The following is a 20,917-nucleotide window of genomic DNA, read 5'->3' on the forward strand; positions in this document are numbered from 1 at the left end:
TATGATCTTGCTCTGTACACACATACTTGCACACTATACTCACATAAAATATGTCTACACATGACACTCATACACACTCGATAGAGATGCACCTGTCCTTACTCCCTTGACACCGCAGTCTGGCAGAAGTGCTCACACGAAGCCCACAGTGCCCTGTAACTTCTCAGCACCTACATGCACTGAATAGGCCCACGAATACGCAGCTGTCCGTCGCTAATGGAAACTTGTTTGCACATTCACACCGCGGGCATCTTAAACAAAGGTAGCAAGGAGGACCAGGAAGAGCGCAAATACCCAGAAAGTCATCAAAGAAATGAGCGCACAAACTTTTTGTCATTTGGCTATTTTGAGCCCACCTGCCAAACACGCTTTTCCTTTCTCAACGTTTCCTTTAGGGAAACAGGCCCATTTCTTTCTTAAATCTTTACAGGCACTTTTTCCCCCCTTCCTCCTCAATTTGTGTTTTAAAAGGTAGGCAATGTTAATTTATAAACTGCTGGAGAGCTCCCTTTTAACCACCCTTGGACCCCTATGTGTGAAGGGACCCTGGTCCAGTCTCTCAGACTGACAGGGAAAATTCTCAAGGGATACGTTTCCAAGGCAGCAGCAGACTAGAGTTCTTTTTCTGGAACTTCTCCCAATTCAGAATGACCTGAGGTTTTAGATATCTGTGCTGAAGCCAAGACAGAATCATCTCTTCTTCCCTCCCCCATGAAAACTCAGGCAGGTGTCTAGACTTCTGTCCTGTAGTGGGCATCGTGGGCATCGGACAACGCGGCGAAGTCCAGTACTTAAGCTTGCCAGAGTGTACACCCCAGCAGGGAAAGGGTGAGACGATGTGACACAGCTGGAGCTGGTCTTTCCCTGGGGAGCCCTGTTCGGATAGGGCTGGGAGAGAAGCACTCGCATACATTATAGCGCAAACGTGTTTTCAAATATTCACATTCGTTAGGATTTTCCCGAAGACCCTCTCTTCTCGCTCCTGTGCGGGTTGCCCTCAATGCGCCCTCTTTCTTTCTTAGCGAGTTCCAGTGGTGGTGGGTAGATCGATGGTCTATGCCTCTGCCCGGTGGCGGTTTGGCTCCAAGGTTAATAGCTCCAGCACCAGACTAGGAGACAATGACCTAGTAACTTTGTTAGCGGTGTGACGGGAGGGCGGGATGGGGTGGGGGGAGGGGACACAAGGTTTTTTCCGCTTCCCTCACAAACCCTCGGTTTCCTCACCTGTACAATGGGAGTGGCCTGTGGTGGAAATTGAGTAATCTCATGCCCGGTAAACCCAGCAACAAATGGGATCTATTTATTGTCTGGGACGATCCCGGGGGAAACCCGAGAGAGGCCGCAGATCGGTCGGGGAAGGGACAGTTTCGAGAACCCCGCCACTCTGGGTCCTATCAGAGCTTGGGAGGTTGTTTATTCGGCCTCTACCTCCTGGGAGCGACTATCATTCTCTCCCCCAGTTTTCTAGTTGGTACCAAGAGGAGAAAGGTGATCCCAGGGACAGGGACTGGATAAGCAAGGGGGCACTTTTCCGGAGCGCTGAGAGGTCGCAAGCCCGGATCAGAGTCCGGATTTCCGGTGGCGCTCTGGCCTGCGGCTCTCACGCTCCCCATAGCGGTGGACAAATGCCACCCGGGGACAGGTCAGGGTTTAGTGGGTGCGTCGGTCCCAGTGCTCGGCTGCCTCCACCCGCATCCGCCTCATCCTGGGCCTCGCCTGGCTGCACCCGTCCCCCCCCCCCCCCCCCCCCGTAGGCTCTCGCTTTCCCAGGGCTCAAGGTCTCTATCAAGTCTACTGGGTGTCCCACCCCACCCCCACCCCTTATAACGCTCAGGCCTGTCCCTGTCACATATCGCAGACGCCTAGTGGTCCCGCGACTCCCTAGGAGCAGGCAGCAAGCAGAGGGGCTCTGAGCCTCGGGGCTTTGTCTCGTTTGCCCACTTCCCGTTCCTCCCAGCGCTGAATGAAGCGCCTGTCCACCCACTGGAGGTAGACGCTGCCTCCCGCCGCAAGGAAGCTAAGAAAGGTGAGGGAGTATTTCCCCCGGACTGTTAGCCCTGGCGGGGGGGGGGGGGGGTCCTTAAGAAGACGGTAGAATGCCTTCGGGACCAGTCCCAAGCCTGGCCTCCTGGGGGCAGACGAGCAAAAGCCACCTCCTCTTTCCCTGGGACATTCCCTCTGGTCCCAGTTCCATTGAATTCAAGGGGTCTTTCTTTTTACTGAAGGGCGAGCAGGGGAGCACGTTTCTACCCGAGTCCATACAAGTTATTGGGTCACTTATCGTGCCCAAGAGAGAGAATTTGAGTTTACAGAAGTTTGGGACGGCCAGGGTGTGAGAAGTCGTGCTTAGGGCATGCAGGGGAGGGACTTCTTGTGACCCGGCCTCAACTTCCTCTAACACCGGAGGACTCCAAAAGCTGGGCAACCTTGCCTGGCAGTATAGACTCTCTTGAGTTCCTGTCCATGACCCTGACCATCCTGAAGGAGACTGTAGGAACTGTCAGTTCAACGGGTAAACGTTGTTCCAGAAGAAACATACTCCTTTGCGGTGACTCCTTCTGATAAACCGGCTGTGTTCTTTCCTCATTGACAGTCTTTCCTCTCTCACGGCCTCCCTCTCTCTCTCCTTTGGTTTTTCTCTCAGAGATGAGAGCAGTGAAGAATTACTAAATGTCTTTGAATATAGATTCCTAGGTACCAATGCCAGACGCTCTGGTTCTGCGGCTGTGAATGAGGCCTGCGAATCTGAATGTTCAACAAGTATGTCTCTCCTTCAGGACACACACACACACACACACACACACACACACACACACACACACACACACACGGTCTATTACTCTGTGGTCCTGGGTATCATTTTCAGTTTTCTCTCCCGCTTTCTCTCTAGCCTCCTACTTCTTAAACATTTATTACTGGATGCAAAAGCCAATGCTAAAAGTGCAGGACACTCAGACAAACATCTACAAATACACTCTTGTTAATGAAAATAAGGCATGCCCACCGTCCCAGGTGAGGTGCCTGCTGCCTGTCCTCACTAAAGGGAGTTAATATTATCTGAAGATTCTTGCCTCCTTCTCATTGTGTTCTTCTTCTCTGGCTTGGTGGATGGATGTGAAAATTGCTTCCTTTGTAGTTAGTTCCTGGATAATTGGGCTGTTAAAGATACCATTCCCTGGGCCAGTTTCACTTTGGGGATAGTGGATTTCATGTGCTTACTGACACCAGGGTCCTTTGTAGATGACCTCCAGAAGTCTATGTTCTCTGTGACTCCTGCTAACCACAGACCTCAGTGTGACTGCATTTCTCCTTTTTCGGGCAATAATCTTTTCCTGACTGTGTGCTCCCCATCACTGGGACATATACTCTGTTACATACCACTTTAAATGCTTTGGTCTGATTACTGAAGAGAAAAGTGGAGTTAAAGAGAGGAAGGCCTGAGTCGTAAGCTAGGTCTAACTAGGACCCATTGTTGGAGGACGGCCCCTGCTTTCTGATGCCCCTACTTTGAAGGGAAGGGACTGATAAGCTAACAGGATCCTGAACTTGCAGTTTTGGAAAAAGTTTAATAGGCCCAGATTCAACTGTGCATTTAAATTCTATAGAGATGGAGATCTGGGTGTCTACAACCACACAACTCTTTCCATCTTTTTTACACACACACTCAGCACCAACTGTGTTCCTGAAACTCTGGCAGATGCTGTGGGGATCCTGATGGGTCAGATGATCTCTACAGGAATGGCTTGGAGGAGATGCATTAATTATGGTACCAGAAAGAAATGTCCTAGCACATGTGTCGTCCAGATAAATACTCAGAGAGCTAGATCGGAGATAAAGTTGTATCTGAGTACAGTGGCCATGTGTGCACCTGTAGGCTTGGAATAAACTCACTCTTTCATCATGAAAGGGCTTCACTTTCCTCCTCTGCCAGAACCACAAAGCATACCCCTTGCTTGTCTTAATTCTTTCATTCAGCAGAGACACGTGTACTTTTCCATCACTGACCCCAATACATTCTCTAAATCAAATGGCCAAGGAAGGGCAGCAGAAAGGGAACCTGGATTTCAGGCAAAGAATTTCCCCAAAGCTGTCCTTAGTAGATTTGGCTGCACCCGGGGATGTCCTCTGGGGGTAATAATACAGTTTACCATGAGCTTATTCGACGTTGCAACCCTAAGGAAAAAAATGATGGGGCAGGCACATTACCCATAGCCACAACACAGAGGCCAAAAGGCTTGCGGTAGAAGGCAAGTTACCCTTCCTTCCTCCTTCTCTTCTTCTCTTCCTTTCCTCCCCTTGTATTCTTCCACCTTCTTCGCTTCCTCCTTCTCCTCCCCAGCCCCACTTCTCTTCTCTGTTTCCCAGTCCCCCTCCTTGTCGTTGTGACTAAAGTTGGCTCAAGCTGCCTTCCCCTCTAGCAGAAAGAACCCTGTGTGCCCAATAACCAACAAATCAGAGAAGGCAACATCCTTGCTGCTTTGGTAAAGAAAAAATAAAACTACTTTGCGGAGCAGGAGAGGGAGTAGGGGATTGAATCTGAGGATACTTAGAGTCACACCCTGGCACAGCCCCAGCGACCCATTCATTCTACCATCTGCACATCTGGGGGGTGGGGGTGGGGGCTGCAGGAGAACCGAGCGAGTAACAACAGTGTCCAGCAGCAACCGCGTCTGGGTTAGCACGTAGTCGTTTCAGAGGCCGGCTGAGGACAGAGTCTGGATCCTCCACTCCCAGGAGATCTACTAAAGCCTCATTTGTTGGGGCTTTGGGCTCCTTTACGGATCCTGACACGGAGACAGAGTGTCCTTCCGCGGGCCCTTCAAGTCTCAATCTCAAGCACACAAATTCCATCCCGCCATTGCTTCAGAGTGAAGAGCTGGGCACCTGGGATGCGCATCCTGCCTTTTCTGCCTCGTCAGTCCTTTTCCCTCCACTTTTGTCCCCGAAGTCCCAAGGCAGCGGAACAAGGTACCAGGTGTCTGCCCAAGGAGACGCAGACTGCCATGATGCAGACCCTCTCAGCCCAGATCCCTTAGAAGGATATCTCCATCTCCTTCCCTCTGCCCTCTTTCTCGCTCCTCACGGCCCCGCTCCTGCTCTTTCCCAGTCTAGAAGCCGGTGCTCAGTGCTCCCTCGCTCTCCACTTTGCCGGGAACTTTGGCGACTCCCCTGCGCCACCCGGAGAAGGATGTTAATGAGGGAGTGTGGCCCGGCTCTGTGAACAAGCCAGCTCAGGAGCTGCGATTGGCTGCGGCAAGGCGGAAGGATGACGTTATGCAAAGAAGGGGCGTGGCCAGACTGTGAGGGCCCCGCCTCTTTCCCTTTGGGGTTAGTGTGCCTGTGTTTAGCTCTGGGGAGAGTCAAACTGGATTCCACAGGGAGAGCCTGCAAATCACTTCTATTTTAGCAAGGAGAAAACAGAATCTCCATCCAGCAGGGTCCACCCCTCTCTTTCTCCCTCTCCTCTCTCTTTCTATCTCTTTCCCTCCCCCCCCCTTCCTCTTTCCCTCTCTCTCCCCTTCCCCCCACCCTCTCCGGTGTATCTGTCTACAGCAACCAGCGTCCTCATCTACAAGCACGGAAAGGAAAGAAACATCTTTGGTTGAGAGAGGAGGAAAAAAAAGAGAGAGAGAGAGAGAGAGAGAGAGGGAGGAAAAAAAAACTTGCCTGATTGTGGAAAATGACACTTCAAGTAGCCGAGCCGGCTTCGAGAGTCGTATCTATTGTTTCTTAAATTGTCATCAGGGTGGGTGTTTTTTCTTCCTGCTTCTTCAAGTGAAGGTACCGCTACAAAAGGAAACTCCAGCCCCTCCTGTTCTCCAACGGCCTGTGATTACTACTACAAGAAAAAAAAAAAAAGCAAAAAAAAAAAAAAAAAGCAAAAAAAAAAAGCACCCAAACTCAAAATCAACCAACCAAACAACCCCCAACAGCCAAGCATACATCTCTATTTTTTCTTAATTTTGGTCTTTTCGTTGGATTTTCCCTTTCTTTTTTTCCTCGCCCCCCCCCTTGTTATCGCTCAGTTTTGAGCGAAGGTTTACATTTTTAAAAATTTTTGCTTTTCAGCCCGCCGCCTTGATGTAGCGCGAGTTTCATCGACTCGAGAAAAAAAAAATCTGTGGTTGGCGTTTTTCTTCTTGTTCTTCTTCTTCTTCTTCTTCTTCTTCTTTTTTTTTTTTTTCAATATTTTCAAAGGGGAGGAGATTTTCCACAAGAAAAGGTTGTTTTCATGTTTGGGATCCAGGAAAGCATCCAACGGAGTGGAAGCAGTATGAAGGAAGAGCCGCTGGGCAGCGGCATGAACGCGGTGCGGACGTGGATGCAGGGCGCCGGGGTGCTGGACGCCAACACAGCGGCGCAGAGGTGGGTACCGCTCGGGGACGGACCGTGGCGGAGAGGCCGCGGGCTAGCGGGAGAGCCCGGAGGCGGCGGCGGCGGCGCGGCTACCCGGGGCCCGGCCACGCGAGTGCGTCTGCCGCTGTGCAGCGCTCGCCGCCGGGGCTCCGCGATCCCCGGCTGCGCAGCACTTGGCGCCGGCGGCCGGAGAACTACGAGCTGCGGAGCTGCTGGAGGAAGCCGAGCCCAAGCTTCACCGGCACTCTCCGCAGCCTCCTCTGCGACTGTTTTCATTTTGTTTTAACCCAGAAGAGGCGTCTCACCAGCACGGTGTTGGATGGCTGTGCTTTTCTCACTGCTTGTTTTCTTTTCTGGGTGGTTATATTTTTTCCCTCTTCCTCCCCTTCCCTTCGCTTCCTTTCCCCCTTATTTCTTTTCAATTCTTCCCTTTCTTTCTCTTTTCTTCTTCCCCCTTTTCCTTCTTTCTTACTTAATTTTATACTCTCTCCCCTTCTTCCTTCCTTTCCCTTACATTTCACATTTCTTTCCTTTCTCCCTGCCTTTTCTTTCTTTTTTCTACCTTCTTTCATTTCTTTTTTTTCCTTGTCCTTCTTCCTTCTTACACCCTTGCGTTCCCACTCTTTTTTTCTTTTCTCCTTTCTCAGGTTCGCTCTTCTTTCTTTTCTCACCTCGTGGTCTCCCTGTTCTCTCTCCCCGTTTCTCGCCCGGGAGTCTTCCCTGACTTCTCCTGTCTGGTTCTCTGCTCGCCCCCTCTGTTTTTCTCCCTAGTCCTAGTTTTTCTCACCTCGCCTGCAGAACAGCCATTTCCAACTTTAATTCTCACATTTCCTAAAAGCCTTCCTTGGCCCCCGTCACCTTGACGTCCTCCAGTCCCCCTCTCACTCTCCAGAGTCTACACTGAGTGGCTTGGAGGCCATGCCCTTGGAGGCCAACTTGAGGAACTTCCCTGAGCACAACCAGAACCCTGTCCAGGGGCTCTTGGTCCCAAGTGAGAACTGGTACCCTATCCTTTTCATTCCTGGCCACCAACTGAGCTTATGGGAGTGGAAAACTTGGTGGCCCCAGGCCCCATTAGACGGAAAGGGGGCAGACGGAGAAGGAAGAGTAATTACATCATTCCAGTTTTGGGGGGGACTAGAGACAACTGTCCCTGTACTAGATCCATGCCGGCTGAGCACAGGGTAGGGAGTGGTTGGGAGTGAGAGTGAATTGGGTAACTAGGCTGGAAGCGAAAGTGTGTGTGTGTGTGTGTGTGTGTGTGTGTGTGTGTGTGTGTGTGTGTTGCCCGGTTTTGTCCGGCAGTTTGGGCTGTCAATGCGGTGCCCCCGGGCGCCCCAGTCTCTAGTCCCTGGTGGAGCTGCTCAGCCAGCAGCCGTGGCTTTTTGGGTTTCTGGAATGTGTGGCGATGATTTCTCAGAATGGCAAAACTTTGTCAAGACAGGTCTTTTATTAAAAAACAAAACCAAACAACATCAACAACCGCACGCAACAATAAAACAAAACATCCCAGTTCCTGTTCCCATGGCGATCGATCATTTCTAATAGTCGCGAGTCCCAATCTGGGACCCTTCTCCCCTTGCTTGTGTTTGCGGAGAAAATTAGCGTGCTGAGGCCGGGCACGGGCAGCTGGCCGAGGCTGAGGAGGTTTCCTGGAGGGTGGCTGCTGCTGCAGCTATCAGCCTAGCACGCCTGCATTTCGTTTCCACCTGCCCACTTACTAGTGAGATTTGGAGGCGCAGTTGGAGCCCATTCCCACGCCTGATCCTTCGAAGTTGTAAAGTGCGCAGTTTGTTTCTAACCTCCTTTACCTCACCCACGGTCACGTTTCCTCTGCACGCAGCGCGCTTCAAGTGGAGTAAAGAGTGTAGCGTTTTATCTCGCGCCCCAAACGCAAACAAAACTTTCACACCTCTGAGTTCTGAGGACCCGCTGTCTCTGGACCGGGAGCTCAGGAACAGGAGTGGCATGCGTGCGGTTCTTCAGCTCTGCTTGGGCTCCTGATGGGTCATGGAAGGCGCCCAGGGGATGTTTTGGGAGCAGAGGAGGTGGGTGTTGGGGGGTTCGCTCGCGTGTCCTGGGTGACAATGGGAGTGCGGGACAACGTCTGGCTTAGCGATCTAACTCTGCGTCTTTGGTCGCAGCGGGGTGGGTCTGGCCCGGGCTCACTTTGAGAAGCAGCCGCCTTCTAATCTGCGGAAATCCAACTTCTTCCACTTCGTCCTGGCCCTCTACGACAGACAGGGTCAGCCCGTGGAGATTGAGAGGACTGCCTTTGTGGGGTTCGTGGAGAAGGAAAAAGTAAGTGGGCACAGCGCCGTCCCCAGAAGTCCCAGGCTCAGGGAGCAGGCCCAGCAGCCTTAGAAGCCGCCACCGAGCGAGCAAAGCTATCCTCACACTCCTGTGAGCGCCCCCCCTCCCGAGTCACTTCCCGTCCTGGACGAATCCAGGCTCCTGGGACACAAGGTCCTGCTCCAGAAGGTTAGCATGGAGCCCCCAGAACTGGAGACAGTCCAGGCAAAATGAACCCAACTTCAGTCTAGCTTGGGAGCCCGGGATGTGGTAGCTCTGAACTATCAGACCATGCATTGCTTTCTTCAGATGGCTCGGGCTGCAGTCCCCAGGTTCTAGGTAGAGAGAGTCTCACCCATGTGCACCTCACGGTATTTTCTGGAATGGGACAGAGAGAGAGAGAGAGAGGAGAGAGCAGTTTGGGATGGAGGTGGAGAAGGGATTAACTGTTGGCCACAATTTCTGTTGCTATCTGGGCTGGCTGGCTTCACAGGCCAGGGGGGTCCCATTCGGGAAAAGTTGCCTTGAAGTTGGTGCACTCGCTCACCCAGACCTCTCTCCTCGTCTCTTGTGTCTTTGGGCCCTGCTGCAAACCAGGAAGCCAACAGCGAAAAGACCAATAATGGGATCCACTACCGGCTCCAGCTCCTCTACAGCAATGGTGAGGCTCCTGTCGGGTCGGTGCCAGCACCCTGGGGCTCCGGGTCAGGGCAGGGGGCTCACGGAGCTCCAGGTGGACGAAAGCCCCCCAGCGAAGCTCAGTCGTCAGCCACCCTCCAGGTGAACAGGCCTCTCCGAAATTTCATCCTAGGAAGTTTCTCACCTGAGGAGGCGGAGGGCGGCTTGGTCAGCCCAGGGCTGACTGGAGGCCACTTGGCCCTAACTAGACCACTCTGCTGGCTTCTGTCCCCCCCTTTCTTGAAGCCTGTTTTGCTCGGCCCAAATTCCAGGTCGCAGGGCTCCTCGGTTCTGGGGAGCTAGGAATGGTGGTGGTCCTGATGGATCCAGGCGACTGCAGAGGGGCTCTAGCCTGGGGAGGGAGAATGGCCAGGTGTGTGTGTGTGTGTGTGTGTGTGTGTGTGTGTGTGTGTGGGGTCCCACCTCATTTCTAGCTCCAGTGCTTGGTGGAGTCTGGCTTCCAGGGGAGGGGGCATCTGAACGAGGCCCGCAGATCCCTTCAGGATTCTCGGGAGGGACATCCTGACTCTCCCGGTTCAGGACAGCAGGAGTTCCCCTTGGCCTTGGGCCCCTTTGTATGCAGCTTTTGTTTGTTGCTCTTGTTACTTGTATTGTGGAGTTCTTTTTTTTTTTTCCTTCAGGGCTTATTCTCTCTCTTAATTTTCCTTCCTCCCTCCACCCCCAGGAATAAGGACTGAACAGGACTTCTACGTGCGCCTCATCGACTCCATGACAAAGCAGGTAAGTTTCTTAGAATTCCACACTGTGCGGATGACTCTCGGGTCACGACATTTGCTGCGGTTCAAAAGCTGGTTGTGCCACCACTGAGAGATGAGTCGAACGAACCCCAACTCTCAAAGCCAGGGTGGCCCTGGCAAAGTGGTGGCAGCGCAGGCATCCCGGAACATTCTTGTGGTAGCACCTCCGCCTGGGGATCCGCTAGGGCTCTTTTCCCTCCCTGAGACACCCAGGCCTGATGAGTAAGACTTGTGATGCTGAGTGAAGGTGTAAGGACTGGACTTCCTCTGACTTGGCTAAAAGAGCCCTAGAGACCCTCCCACCCTCAGGAGGCAGTATGGCCTGAACTTCTGAAAGACAAACTAGCCAGGCTTTATCCAAGGCCCAGGCCTGAGGAACTTGAGGGGTGTGGGGTGGGATGAGGAGGCAAATGCTGGCTTCTCCAGGGGTGCGGAGCAGAATGAAGTTTGCAAATGACTTCTCCATGGATTTTTATTTTTTTGAAAGGCGGTGGTATAGGAAAATAATGTTGGAAGTGGGAGCGTATAATTGTTCGAGGGTATTTTGCAAACACCCTCCTGCTTTGGCCTCCAAGTTTGGCTGGGAGCCAGGCAACAAAAGCTAGCTAGCTTTCTGTCTTAAAGGTACACGGAAGGCATTTTCTTAGGCTTTGCCAACGCTCCGTGTCAGGCAGTATACATTAAGGTTGAGTTATGTTTTAAAAGATACAATTATGAGCCAAGTTGGAAGCAAGGCTTGACATTTTAATGAGGTGCAGGAGTTTTTTTTTTTTTAACTCCCCCCCCTTCTTAATTTTAAGAAAAAGTATAGTTTCAGAATGAAGTAACTGGTTAGTTGAAGTAACAGAAAAAAGACAGCTTTATTGAGAGGAGGAAATAATTCAGAACAAAAAGAAAAGTTATCTGTTTACAGCAAATAGCAATTTAGTACTAGGGTTAAAAATGTGTTTACTTGATTGTCATTTAGAAATATTCCCTTTAAAACAAGGAGGGATGCACTTTCTTCACTGGTTTAGACAGTTTGGAATTAGGGTGTGCATGCATAATTAAAGATAGCTTTAGATCTGCCTGGCTGTAATGTGCTCAATACACATTAATAAGCTGTTGGGAGTTTGAAATCTTAGCAGAAAGCATTTAATAACAGCTCTTGTTGATTATCATGTTCATATTTATTGTGACTCAAGTAAAATATATGAAATTGTGGGTATGAAGTATATTTTTTAAAGTAATAGTATCTGAAAAAATTGATGCCATGTTATTTCCCTTAAGTATTTTTCTCTCTGGAAGATTGTGTTCATTTCTTAGTTGACAGCTCAGAGTAAATTTCCATTTATTGTTTCAATCATAGTTATTTTCTTGACTGCATTTGATGGCTCTATAGGATAATTGTCTTTCCTTTGGACTCTAAATTTTTTAATTTTCCCCCTGCTGATCAGAAGCACAAAAAAACTTGATTTTAGCAACTTTTAATTTGATGTCAAAACAAATATATATTAGGTGGAATTTTGTTTTTCAAAAATTGTTTTTGATGTGATGGGTATCCTTTCTTGCCCTTCTCATCAGAGAGGAGTGGGAACAGGGGAGCCAGAGGGAAGAGAATGGACACTACCCATACTCTACTTGTGTTTATTCGGACTTACTTTTTAAGATAAAGGCATGCACACAAACAGCAGTGTAAGGCCGATGTGTTCATGGGACATTGACCACTGAAACTGTAGGCCACACTATGACAAGCACTGTTCCAAGGAGCATAAAATTAGGACATGTTGGAAGAGATTGTTTCTATCTGACTCAAACCTCCCCTTCAATTCTGATCTCCCTAAACAAATAGTGCTACCAAGAATTCATTTTATCAACATACTTTCTCATATGAGAACAGTGGAAGGATTTTTAAAAATATAAAACAATACATCAAATATTTCACTAACAAGGCCATAGAGCTTTTTTTAAAAAAAAAAAATCTACAGATGAAGGTATCTTTGACTATTTGATAGCATCATAAATGCTATGGGGAGGGAAAGAGGGGAAATGATTCATTTTAAAAAATAATAGGAATAAAAATTATTTGCCATATATTACAAAAAGTTTAAATTATAAATACATGTAGTTACATGTTCTAGTTAGAAGCAACCTGGCGGGGGGCGCGGGGAAGGTTTAATAATTAGGTAAGTTGGTACAAAAGTAACAAGACAAAAGACATTTTGGGATGGGCCCATTTGCTTTCACAATAATCGAGTAAGCACCTTTTCTATAACTTTCACTTTGAAAGGCAATCCACGCTCATTAGCCAGTTGCTTGCTTTTTGATTACATGCTGCAAGACTTTTGGAAGTAGGTTACCTTCTTATGTACTCAGTTAACATCGTAACACTCCAAAAAAAGCAGATAGAAATACCAGAAGCCTTACTTTCTTAGCTGCAGAATCATGTTCATATTCAGCTTCAGGGATAAAACAGTGGACCTTCCTGTAGTTCAAAAATATTCTATGAGAATTAGATGCTTAGTCTGATTTAAACTTTCTAAAAGTGTTGATGCTGTGTAAATATACCGTGGCCTCTTTAACCAAAAGTAAGGATTGACGGAGGCTGAGTGATTAAGTGGTAACACTGCCCCTCTGTGAAATGCTTTCTGATGCATTCCAGATTTTGATACTTAGAGTGTGGGACAGAATACAATTGGCAATGTGAGGAGTTCTAAGAACACCAGAGCTGGTGGAGGGAATACCTGGCCACTATGAAACCTTCTTTTCACTGTCTACCCCTTTTCATATTAGAGATGTCCCTTTGTGCACGTGATGTCATATCCTTGACTTGCAAGCTGGGGTTAACATTCAGAGGGAGTCTTCAGCCAGTACCATGCAGAGGCTGCTGTGCACGCTTCAGCTGCATAGGTTGTTCCTCATTTTGAGTGAATATAGCAGTACTGAGAGGAGGCAGAAATGTACTCAATCAACCAAGATGTATGAATATGACACAGTGTTTCACACCTTCCTAAAGTGTCTCATTAGACTATTTTGAGAAATGATTCCTAATTTTGGACTCTACCAGGAATGATGGAGTGAATGTGTAAGGCTCTGGGGTCCCATCTCCCATGCCTCCATTGTAAAACATAAGGTATAAAATTTGAAAACAACAACAACAACAACAAAATGAAACAAAACAAACCCAAACAACAAACAAACAACAAAAGATCAAATTTGTTCAATTAGAAAAGAAATATCTTGCTTTTGGGAAGGATTGTTCAAAACCAAGTTTAGCTGGCCTAAAAATAGATTGTTTTTGTGTCATTGCTGTTTTTGGTATTCTATTAGTGAGCATGCAAAAGCCCTCAGGATCCAGGAGTTTATGGCTGATGCATCCAGAAACAGTGTTAACTGTAGAAACTTTCCTGTACCCAGTTGGGGAGGCCTGAGGCTTACTTAACCTGCCTCACTTTGGGTTTTCATGTGTCATTTGAGATGTGATTGTGTTCCATGGTTCCTTCTGTGAGGTATTTATCTTTGAGTAGTTAATAAACACAAAACTAGCTCATTTCTTCTTCCATCTCACTCAAAGAGTGAGTTTTTCAAGTGATACTTAAATAGTGGAAATCGAATCCCATGTTCCCTGCCCCCACACGAAAGATTTTTTCGTAATTTATTTATTTTTGAGAAAGGCAAACAGAAGTCACATAATCTTAGTATGCACAGATTTAAAGGTGGGATATGTGGAGAGGAGAGGGCCCTACTGCTGATGCCGAGGGAGTGCCGGCACAGTAAATGTAAAGGTTGTCAGATTTGTTCCAGAGCTAGATTTTTTTTGTATATATATATTTGTTTTGATGTTCCCAGCCCTTAAAGTTGTTGATTCCACTTTATTTTCCTCCCATTGATTGTTTCATTATGTTCTACCAAGGCTACATAGATTTGATAAACAACTCTTTCAGTTCATTGGTAGATAAACACTTTGGGGGGGGGGGAGGGGCATATCTATAAGTTCCCAAGGAATTTACCAGGCCAGCAAAGAGGCTCTTTCATATATCCAGGGAAACAAGCAAGAAAGGACAGAGCAGGTTTATGTCAGGGGCTGTATTTCAACAGCTTTCTGTCTTCTTTGGTAACATGTCAAAAACGCAGGTGATTTAAATTTCCTTGCACATAGAGGAATGAAGAAGTTTGGAATTTTTATGCATGATCAGGACCTGTGTTTGGGAAAATGTAAACTCATCACAGTGGAAAATGTGTTGTTTGGAGTCTGGGGGTGAAAACAAAGCTGATGGTTTTGGAGAGATTGCCGGAGCCAGATGGCCTAGTACTTCCCCAGTCTGGCGGCCCAACTGCTCCCTCCTGGATAATATACAGCCATTTGTTCGGGGATATTTACGCTAGAGCTGTTTCCATGTGAATGTTTGAACAGCATTAAAAACGAACATATTAGTCGGGATGCATTTATCGAACTCATATGGCTGTACAGACAGCCTGTTATCTGTGTGTGTGTGTCTTGCTGGGGATGAGGACTATTTGGACATGGACATGCGTGAATTGTTGACATAGGTTTTGAAGCAGGGAAGATTTGGTTTTAGAGAGGAATTAAAATATATATGCTTTTGGAGTCTAACTAATGGGCATGATGGTTGCACCCAACTCAAAGTTCTGCTGTGAAAATTAAATGGATTCATATCTGCAAAGGGCTTAGTACAGTGACGGACATATATTAAGTATATAATAAATTAGCTGTTCTTATGATTTTGTTATTATTGCTCAAATGAGTTGACATAGTCAATTGTATCTACTAATGTAGTAAATGCAGTAACTATCTGAGTAGAATATCATTTATAACTTCTAGGAAAAAAAGTCATATGGAATTATTTGAAATATTTAGTTTTTTTCCCCCCAAGGCATTTGAATAATATAAGGGCTTTTAGTTCTTTGAGACAGAAGGGATGCATCAGAAAGTCCCCTGCACTGGGGACTTGCTTGCCTTTTAGTCAGGGCCTGATGTAACTGAACAGCATAGTGAATATGATATCATGCCTAGCTCACTTTTGAAAACGGGCCTGCTTAGCTGCTGAGCTGGAATTACATCTTTGAAAATTGTTTGCCAGTAGCCAAGCTGCTACTTGAGGCAAAACGAGTTTTTATTTTACTCTAGTATTAATGTTAGATTGCTGTTTGATACAATTGTTTATGAAATGTCAGATTTACGGTATTTTCTTTGGCATGGCTTAATTTTTAACTAGGGTTCTTTTGCCTACTGGAAACGGGACTATATTAGCTAGTTTTTTTTTTTTTTTTTTAATGAAAGGCGTAGAACTTGGTGGGTAAACGCAATAATTGTTGTGCAGTGTGTTGGTACTGTAGGCATCATTGTTGCTTTTTGATTAGCTCAATTCTTAGTAATTTGCTATTATCGATAGCTTATATTTAGAAGGTACGCCCCCTTTTTTTTTTGATGAAGGCAGTTTTTATATTTATGGCCCTTTCTCTAAGGTGACAAATAGACTTTGCCTTTTGTTTGGTATTCAGAAATAAGAGTATCATTTTCAAGGTTATTATTTTGATTTATGTGGGAAATTCAAGTTTTTGTTACCCCTCCTCTCCTCCCTTCCCCACTTGCTTCCTCCTAATTGTAAACCAAGAAAGATCCCTAATGAGAAAAATGCACATTCTCACTGCTCCCTTGATTCTGGTGTGGGGCACAAAGAGTTAAAACTATTAGAAAAGTAAACAAAGAAAACCAAGCTCAATTCTCTGAACTTCTCTAGGCATCCTATTGAAGTATGATCCCGGTGTATGCGCACAGTGTCGTTTTCCTTTTGCTGTGTGGTCTTTATCCGTAGTAAGTTTCAGTGGACTTTTAAGCCTCGGTAATGTTTTGGAAAAGCTAGGGATGAACTATACTCCGAAGAGGCCTTTTTAAAGAGTGGCAACTGAGGCAAGCATGGTCCAGAGACTGAGTGATTCTCAGAGATGTCACACATTGATTTATAACTAAGCGTTTGAAATGAATGGTGTTTTCTCTTTGGACAGCAATATTTCCACTACTGCTGTTTTGGGAGGGTGTGAAAGTTTTAACAATGCCTACGTTTTTCTTCTTTAGTTAATTACTTAAAAAAATATGGTTCAAAAGACAATCTGAAAACGAGGAGAGGCTTAGCAGGAACTTGTATTTGTTTCTGCCTGCTTGTAATTTTCTGTTAGAGGTTGACATTTGGAGAGGAGAGACTACTGTTACATTAGAAAATCGGGTCTCCAAATACGACCGGTTTTGACAACTTATCTCTTAGCAGCACCAGGTTTTGAAAGTTGAGGTGAAGTTATTGCTATTTACTGGTTTACGTTTCTTCCTGTCCAAGCATCCCTACTGCCTGGGGGGATTTGTTTGCTCTTGGTAGGATTAATGTAAACATTATTTTCCGCTTGATACTTTATCTTTTGTTTCTATGGTTATAAACCTCAACTTGATTCACCTTCAATGATTTATTTAAATAACGCATTTTAATAATTTCTCTTGCTCTCCCTCCCACCTTCGTGGTGGCTCCCCCATCCTCACTTCTGATAAACACATTGATTTATTTAAGCCAGCGCTGTCTTTGCCACTCTCTCAGCAGACCACCTTCCTCCCAATGAGCAGACACATGATTTACTGTGGAGTATGACAATGAGCCTTCTTCTCAGTGCTCCATTGTCTGGGTCCTAAACCAGCTGTCTGTTAAAATGGTTTCACTTAAAATAGTCAATGCTGTTTATATACCCCTGGGATCTCCCAGCTGATCCAACCTCAACCAGCTTGCTTCAAACTCCACAGAAGCATACATTTAAATTAGGAAGAGAAGCTGAAACCCCCAGTGCTCCCCCCCCCACCAAATTAGTGTTAGAAGATACCTACTCTTTGGGGGGGGGTGTTAATGTCTAGATTTGCTCAACTGTGAACCAGTCTTGCTGTGTGTGCTAAATGTAAACAGTGAAAATGCTTTTAGTAGAGGAACAAGCTAGAGGGAGAACTTGGAGGCAAGGAAAGAGAAAAGGAAGGCTGAAGTCTACCTTAATGTTACTGTGATATCAGAGCTATCCAAATAAATCTATCATACCCTCTTATACCAGCTCCCACCCAAATGTTCATTTCTGAAACTCTTATTTTCTCTTGTTGTATGGGTATATGCATGCATACGTGTTTTCAGCAAGTCTTTTCAGTGATTAAAAATCTGTGGTTGTTTATCTACAGTATTAGGGGGAGTTCTGCCTTTGAATCGCACAGGAAAGCTCGCTCCCTTAATGTGACAGCGTAGTGTTCTCTAGAGACAGGAATTTTGTCCTTCCTGGCCCATGGCAGACTTCTACTCTCTTTTATTGCAGAATTTCCCAGAAGCAGTAGTTCTTTTTCTGCCCCTATGCGTTGAGAACTCTTCTTATTCTATCTAGGCCCAGGGAGAGGGAAGACAGAAACCTCAGATTCCAGATCTCCCCAGAGTTCTTAATTATTTCTGCACAAATCCAAACTCTGGGTTTCATTTTTCTATGCTTGATTTGGTGAAAGATTCTCTGTTTTGACTCCACTGCCAGAAGCAGAGTGGTAGCTTGGTATTTGGTAAAGAGATGAGTTACAGAGGGGGTGGGCCTTTAACAAGTGATGCTCAGTTACCAGGGGAAAAACATGGGACTTCTGGGAGTCCCTGTGATGCCCTGCTGGGGGGAGCCCTCAGCAGATTCGCCTTGCGGCATATTATTAACTGGATATGGTCATGGCCCCACTCATTTCAACTAGCAGCCTTGGTAATAATAATAATAATAATGTTTATCTCATCCAGAAAGATCCAAAATGAGATCTTATATAACTGATATGCCTGCCACCCCTACCCCTGCCAAATAACACAATTTCTTCCCCTTCCCCCACCCCACCTTTCTCTCCTCAGTATGGAAACTTTACTGGTACCTGTGCACTGACTTACCAAGTTACTTGTTTCAGTTTAGCAAAGCAAACACTGAAGTTGAGGCAGAGGCTATGTAGAGTCTTAGAACATGTAAACAACTTAATGACACTAGGCTATAGCACAAATTCATCATCAGATTTTTTTTTAGCACCTTGCTTGAGAATCTGATCACTAATTTACTGTGTTTTCTTTCTCCCTTTTTTGATTTCTTTTTAAAACAGTGATTGCAGAAAATAAAGCAGACACATAGAAGTTTTTAAAAAATATTAAATGTATTTATTATTTAGTTCGTGTGCTCAAGTGCACACACGTGCTCATGTATGTGTGGGGGCTCATGAGTACCACAGTGTATGTGTGGAGGCCAGGGGAAAACTTGTCAGCTCTCTCCTTCTGCCATGTGACTCCCCAGGATTTAACTCAGGCTACCAGGCTTGTTGGTGAACCCCCTTACTTGGTGAGCCATCTCACTGGCCACAGCTTCTGGTTTTCAGAATATTTTAATTAATACATTTTCTTTCTTTCTTTCTTTCTTTCTTTCTTTCTTTCTTTCTTTCTTTCTTTCTTTCTTTCTTTCTTTCTTTCTTTCTTCTTCTTCTTCTTCTTCTTCTTCTTCTTCTTCTTCTTCTTCTTCTTCTTCTTCTTCTTCTCTCTCTCTCTCTCTCTCTCTCTCTCTCTCTCTTTCCAGACAGGGTTTCTCTGTGTAGCCTTGGCTGTCCTGGAACTCACTCTGTAGACCAGACTGGCCTTGAACTCAGAAATCTCCCAGTCTCTGCCTCTTGGGATTAAAGGCGTGCGGTGCGCCACCACACCTGGCTGCATTTTCTTGAGTAAAGAAATGACTTGGGAATTTGAAAAAGTCATTTAGGAATATAGGAAGGAGGGCCAGTGAGAAGGCTCAGCAGGTAAAGGTGCTTGCTGAGTGAGCCTGGAGACCTGAGTTCAATTCTTGATCCCCACATGATGGAAAGAGAGAACCAACTCCTGCAATTTGTGCTCTGACCTACACACACACACACACACACACACACACACACACACAATGGCACATGCCCCCCTTCACAATATAATAAATAAATATAATAAGAATAAAGGAAGAATTATGTATGCATGCTGAAACTAGTGATTAAAGATTTGAAACATAATAAGACATTAACATAATGCAAGTTATTGCCCCAGAAAACAGTTATGTATGACTAATAAATGGTAAAATGTAGTATTATAGTGTGCAAAGCTGACCTGTGGTCACTGGTGGATGGTGGGCATCACCCTAATCAAATGGTCAGAGTTTATGCTGCTAATAAACTTGTGGATAATAGAACCTAGTTCAGAGAGGATTCAGTGTCACCCTGTGCTGTTGTCCTGCCTTGAAGTCTAAGACTGTAATACGATCTGGAGAAATCCAGACAAACCGAATAGAAGGATGTTCCACAAAGTAACTGGTCTGCATTTTCAATAATGTCAATGCCATGAACTCCAATGACTGGAGGATATTCAGAATGAAAGGAGACATGACAGCTGAGCGCAGTGATTAGTACTGGATTTGCTTTTGCTGTAAAGGACATTATTAGGTAATTGGTAAATCTCAATAAGGTCTGGAGATTAGATTATTCTATTGTATCAATGCTAATTTTCTGATTTAGATAATTGTGCTGTGATTATGCATGAAAATGCCTTGTTTTCAGGAAATGCATGCTGATATATTGAGGCCATATCTGCAATTTGCTAAAAAGTGATTTAGGGAAAAAGAGAAAAATAGGAAGCAAATTTAGTAAAATGCAAACATTTGAGGAATCTGGGTAATGAGTATCCTACCCTGGACTTCTAAATATATTCTCTCAACCTTTCTAGAAGTCTACAGTTAAAGGAAAAACATTTTATTTTTTTTAAATACAAGGTTATGATGAGTTAGCCATAAAAAATAGTTTTGATGGGCCAGTGGTAAAGAAATGTGCTTTTTTCCCCACCACCCAAGCCTTTTTCCTTAATTTTTAATCTGTTGCAAAGTTTGCTTTGCTTTGTGTTCAGATACTATGATCAGGTCATGACCCATGGATCTGTCTGCACTGGGTCTTAAGTTGTGGAGGTTCTGTCTCCAAGTTCAAAACCAAAGTACACGAGAAAGAATGAGAAGTTAGGTACAGAAGTACTTTCGTGCACCACCTAAGAATACGAATAATCTCTGGCTAATTTAAATAGCTTTGTCACTGAGAAACTGAGGGTTCTGTGAATGTGTGAAAGTAATTTTATTAACAATTTGAAGCTGTGTTATATTAGTATTATGCAGTGATACAGTGTTAAGTGAGTTAAGTGTATGCTGATGCAGAATCTTGTTCTACCAATAGCACTGTGTTTTTCTTTGGCTGGGGTAGTAACCTGTAGATCCATGTGCAAGCTTGAGGGTTTGGGGGACTGGGTGGGTGTCCTGAAGCAAAATGTGATTGTGTCACACACACGAGAGAGAGGGAGAGAGAGAGAGAGAGAGAGAGAGAGAGAGAGAGAGAGAGAGAGAGAGAACCAAGCATTGTGGCTGGTGGTTTAGGACTCTTGAGAATGAGACAGAATTCTTCATTTAGGGAGCTGACTGTGACTTCATCCCCCACACAGCATATACTGGCAAGTGCTCCTGTTTGGGTGGGTGTACACCAGCACATGTTTTCAGCCTCTTGGTAGGAAGAGGGGTTTTCCCTGACTACATCGCTACAGAAATGACATAGTCAGTGAACAGACTGCTTAGTTTTTCCCAAACTTGTTTTCTGCTGCCTGCCAGTTAGAACACTAACTGTTGGATTTGGTAGTAGTGGAGAGGCAAATATGTTCTATTGGATGATCAAACCCACATGCTTTTCTATATTTGAAATACAAAATATTGTAACTTCTTCAGCCTTCTGAAGCTTCCCTCTTTATTGATTAGACTTATTTTTATTC

General features: G+C 45.7%; 1 protein-coding gene across 2 annotated transcripts in view; it reads left to right on the forward strand.

Moving 5' to 3' along the window:
- Nucleotides 1-6,199: 6,199 nt before the first annotated feature.
- Ebf1 (EBF transcription factor 1) overlaps nt 6,200-20,917 on the forward strand; it is a 389,967-nt gene continuing 375,249 nt past the window's right edge. For both annotated transcript variants that reach the window (XM_059270378.1, XM_059270379.1), the window contains exons 1-4: nt 6,200-6,366; nt 8,502-8,658; nt 9,247-9,310; nt 10,013-10,068. In XM_059270378.1, the coding sequence (XP_059126361.1) occupies nt 6,233-6,366; nt 8,502-8,658; nt 9,247-9,310; nt 10,013-10,068 (411 nt within the window). In that variant the 5' untranslated portion in view covers nt 6,200-6,232. The remainder of the gene's footprint in view (nt 6,367-8,501; nt 8,659-9,246; nt 9,311-10,012; nt 10,069-20,917) is intronic.

The sequence above is a fragment of the Peromyscus eremicus genome, chromosome 8a, assembly GCF_949786415.1.
Source record: "Peromyscus eremicus chromosome 8a, PerEre_H2_v1, whole genome shotgun sequence".
Taxonomy (NCBI): domain Eukaryota; kingdom Metazoa; phylum Chordata; class Mammalia; order Rodentia; family Cricetidae; genus Peromyscus; species Peromyscus eremicus.